This window comes from Carassius carassius, chromosome 22, assembly GCF_963082965.1.
Source record: "Carassius carassius chromosome 22, fCarCar2.1, whole genome shotgun sequence".
NCBI lineage: Eukaryota > Metazoa > Chordata > Actinopteri > Cypriniformes > Cyprinidae > Carassius > Carassius carassius.
In genome coordinates this window covers 3,642,605-3,645,684 of record NC_081776.1, presented here as the reverse complement: position 1 = coordinate 3,645,684, position 3,080 = coordinate 3,642,605, and the positions used below count along the sequence as shown (strand labels likewise).

Sequence of the window (3,080 nt, the reverse complement as noted above, 5' to 3'; positions counted from 1 at the left end):
AATACATATTTAGAAAACTGTAAAACTAAACTTTTAACTGAAATGAAAATGGGAAAATAAAATATAAATATAAAACTGATTTAAAATATTAATAAAATATATTTTAAAAAACAAACTACATTATTTTTCGTTATTTTTCCTAGAATTTAATCAAAAAATTTTTTATCTTAAACTCAGAAATATTATAAATAATGCACATTTCGGAAATATTACAACCTCATTTATTTATTTACAATGGAAAACTATTTTTTCTGCTTGTTTATGAAATTTTAAAAAAACAATTTTAATTTAATTAAATTAATAAAACATTTGTGCCCTGGCAACCACTCAAAACGTCATAGCAACTGCATAGCAATGTGATAAAAACACTCTGCAACTGCATAATAAAGACCTGGCAACATCTAAAATTAATTTTAAGCTACACTCACATTTTCTGTAAAATACACAAGTCTAGATGCTGTTTAATGGTTGATATTTTTATATATATATTTATACATGCAATGACGTCGACACAGACCGGTAAGTGAATTCCCATTGCATTTCTTATAAGTTTTATAATATGCCTCGCTTTGCTCCTAATTGTTTCCCTTTTAAAAGTTTACATGATGATTAGCAACAATTAAAAGTACCAGTGCATGTGATGGTGTCTCTATATATTATAAGTCCAGTGAACGCTGGAATCGATGACCCTAATCCAGCTCTAAATGGTTCTAAATCTCTCAGTAATTCTGTAAGGACACCGAACAGCATGTTAAAAACTAATCTGCACTATACGTTTGCTCTGCTCTGCTTAAACCTACACTGAGCCCTCAATTTGGAAATTCCTACAGTAATCAGGTCAGGCAGTTAATGCATGCACCACGGCGTGTGTAGATTAGACCCACGCGCAGCACTAGCACTAGACTATAATGAGCTCGGCTTAACTCTTACTGTTCTTGCAGAAAAAGGCCAGATCCAAGTACTCCGCAACACGCAGACTTCTGCTGAAGGTGGGTCAGAAACAAAGCTGAACATTTCCAGTATGAACTAAAATGGTAAAAAAAAACTGTAAATATTTAATTTCAGAGCTTAACTTGATATACCCATTTCACTTAAACTGAAATAAAAACTATATGCAGAGATCAAGTACTAATTAAAGTGACATAAACCAATGTTCAATATACTGTATACTATGTACTGTAAATAGCAATTGTGACTCTGAACTGTTTTTATGTGTGCTTTTGTGCCATCATTAGTGATTTGCATTAGTGAATCAGGTGCTAAAATAACACTGAGATTGTGTGCAAATGTTCAGTGTGTCAGTGGACACAAGTGAAGAATGCTGTATTTTGTACTAACCTTACACCTCTCTCTCCCTTTCCTCGGCTGACCCTCAGAGCAAACTGCTGAAAAAGGCAGAAAGCTTGCTGGTGAAAGAAAAAGAGGAGAAAGAATTGGAGAGAGAAAGCACCCTGAGGGAGAGAGCGCCGCCCCTCAACCTCTCGGGCCTGTCTGTCCAAGAAATGCAGGTGCAACACTTTACAATGGCAGATGTTTACAATAGGAGCGTTTTCTGCAGCCAGATGGCCCCATCCCAAAACATCTCTCAACATATCATAAGCACTCGTGTTCATGGTGTTTGCATTAGTGATTTGAGTTGATGTATCATCACTGGCCTTTGCAGGAGCTTTGTAGAGATTTGCACCACAAGATTGACATTGTGGATGAAGCACGATATGACCTCAATATAAAAGTCGCCAGAAATGATGCAGAGGTATGTAAATGAGAAACAAGGTATGACGAAATGATATACTATTCAAAAGAATGGGGTTAGAGGGGGGATTTTATTTTCCCAGATTGGAAATCTTTCTGGGTTTAGACCTTTAGTCTTTCTTAAACTCATAAATAATATCAGTGATATACATTTCTCTCATTTATTCATGTTTTAATTGATGTTTGTTTGTTGGTTGGATGGTAACATATTTTTTATGTTTTTGAAAGCCAAGTCTGCATTTTACGGAGCCCCTAAAGTGGTCAAAAATACAGTAAAAAAAAAACAAAAAAAAGCTGTTTTCTATTTGAATATATTGTGAAATCTAATGCAAACCTGGATTTTCAGCATCATTACTTCAGTCTTCATTGTCACATGATCCTTCAGAAATCATTCTAATTTACTGATTGGCTGCTCAAGAAACATTTCTGATTATTATCAATTTTGAAAACATCAAATATTTGAAATAGAATTCTTTTGTAATTTTATAAATGTTTTTACTGTCACTTTTGGTCAATTTAATGTGCCTTTAGCTGAATAAAAGTATTAATTTCCTAAAAAAAAAAAAAATTATACATTTGAAAAATAGTATATTCTTAAGAAAATGAAAAAAAATTGAACTTGAAAGATTTATTAACAAAAGCACGATGTATTTGTTCATTTCCAGATTCTCTCATTAACCCAGAAGATCTATGAACTGAAAGGAAAAATGAAACGGCCGAACTTGAAAAGGGTGAAGAAGTCGGCAGATGCCATGCTGGGATCGCTCTCAGACACCAGAGTCGACTTCAAAGCCAACCTCAAAACAGTTAAAAAGGAAGAAGAAAAGGTAACACTCCGGCTCAATGCTATAACACGTGTATTTGAGACACCAGGAGCCCATCTGGCTGTTTTCAGCTCATTTGCTCAGATGTGCTGTGTCTGAAGAGATGAGTTATTTTCGAAATCAAGTGATTTCTTTAAAGTCCTGGTGCTGATGAAATGCTGGCATTTGAACCGCCCCGTCTGTCTGTCTAATGCTAGTTGCCACGGTCCACCGCGGCTGTGCAACCATTTGAGTTACTCTCATCTCTGTCTTTGTCTCACTGAAGCATTTTCTCTCCATCAGAAGGAGGAGGTCACCGACTGGAGGAAAAACGTGGAGGCCATGTCAGGCATGGAGGGCAGGAAGAAGCTTTTCAATGCCGGACAGTAGACAGCAGCAAGTCTTTTCAGCTGACAAGAGGTTGCAAAGATAAAGGGTTATTGTGATACAAAGCTCATGTTGTTTGTTTGAATTTTAATCACCTTCAACATTGTATGGTAAATTACTCACAGTCAGGCATCCAAG

General features: G+C 35.6%; 1 protein-coding gene across 2 annotated transcripts; it reads left to right on the top strand.

The window, feature by feature from the left end:
* The first annotated feature begins 262 nt into the window (after window positions 1-262).
* Window positions 263-3,080, top strand: LOC132098329 (troponin I, slow skeletal muscle-like). 2 transcript variants are annotated; one of them, XM_059504474.1, is made up of 5 exons: window positions 265-989; window positions 1,377-1,508; window positions 1,664-1,753; window positions 2,418-2,579; window positions 2,859-3,080. In XM_059504474.1, the coding sequence occupies exons 2-5, from the start codon at window positions 1,503-1,505 to the stop codon at window positions 2,943-2,945; spliced, it is 345 nt and encodes a 114-aa protein (XP_059360457.1). In that variant the 5' UTR covers window positions 265-989; window positions 1,377-1,502; the 3' UTR covers window positions 2,946-3,080. The 2 variants fall into 2 exon arrangements, with proteins under 2 accessions (XP_059360456.1, XP_059360457.1); XM_059504473.1 differs by lacking the exon at window positions 2,859-3,080 and having other exon boundaries at window positions 263-989; window positions 2,418-2,808.

Excerpts from the sequence above, each read along its gene's own strand:
- LOC132098329 (XM_059504473.1), top strand. Across the intron at positions 1,754-2,417 it reads TCGCCAGAAATGATGCAGAG|ATTCTCTCATTAACCCAGAA; the intron begins GTATGTAAATGA and ends GTTCATTTCCAG.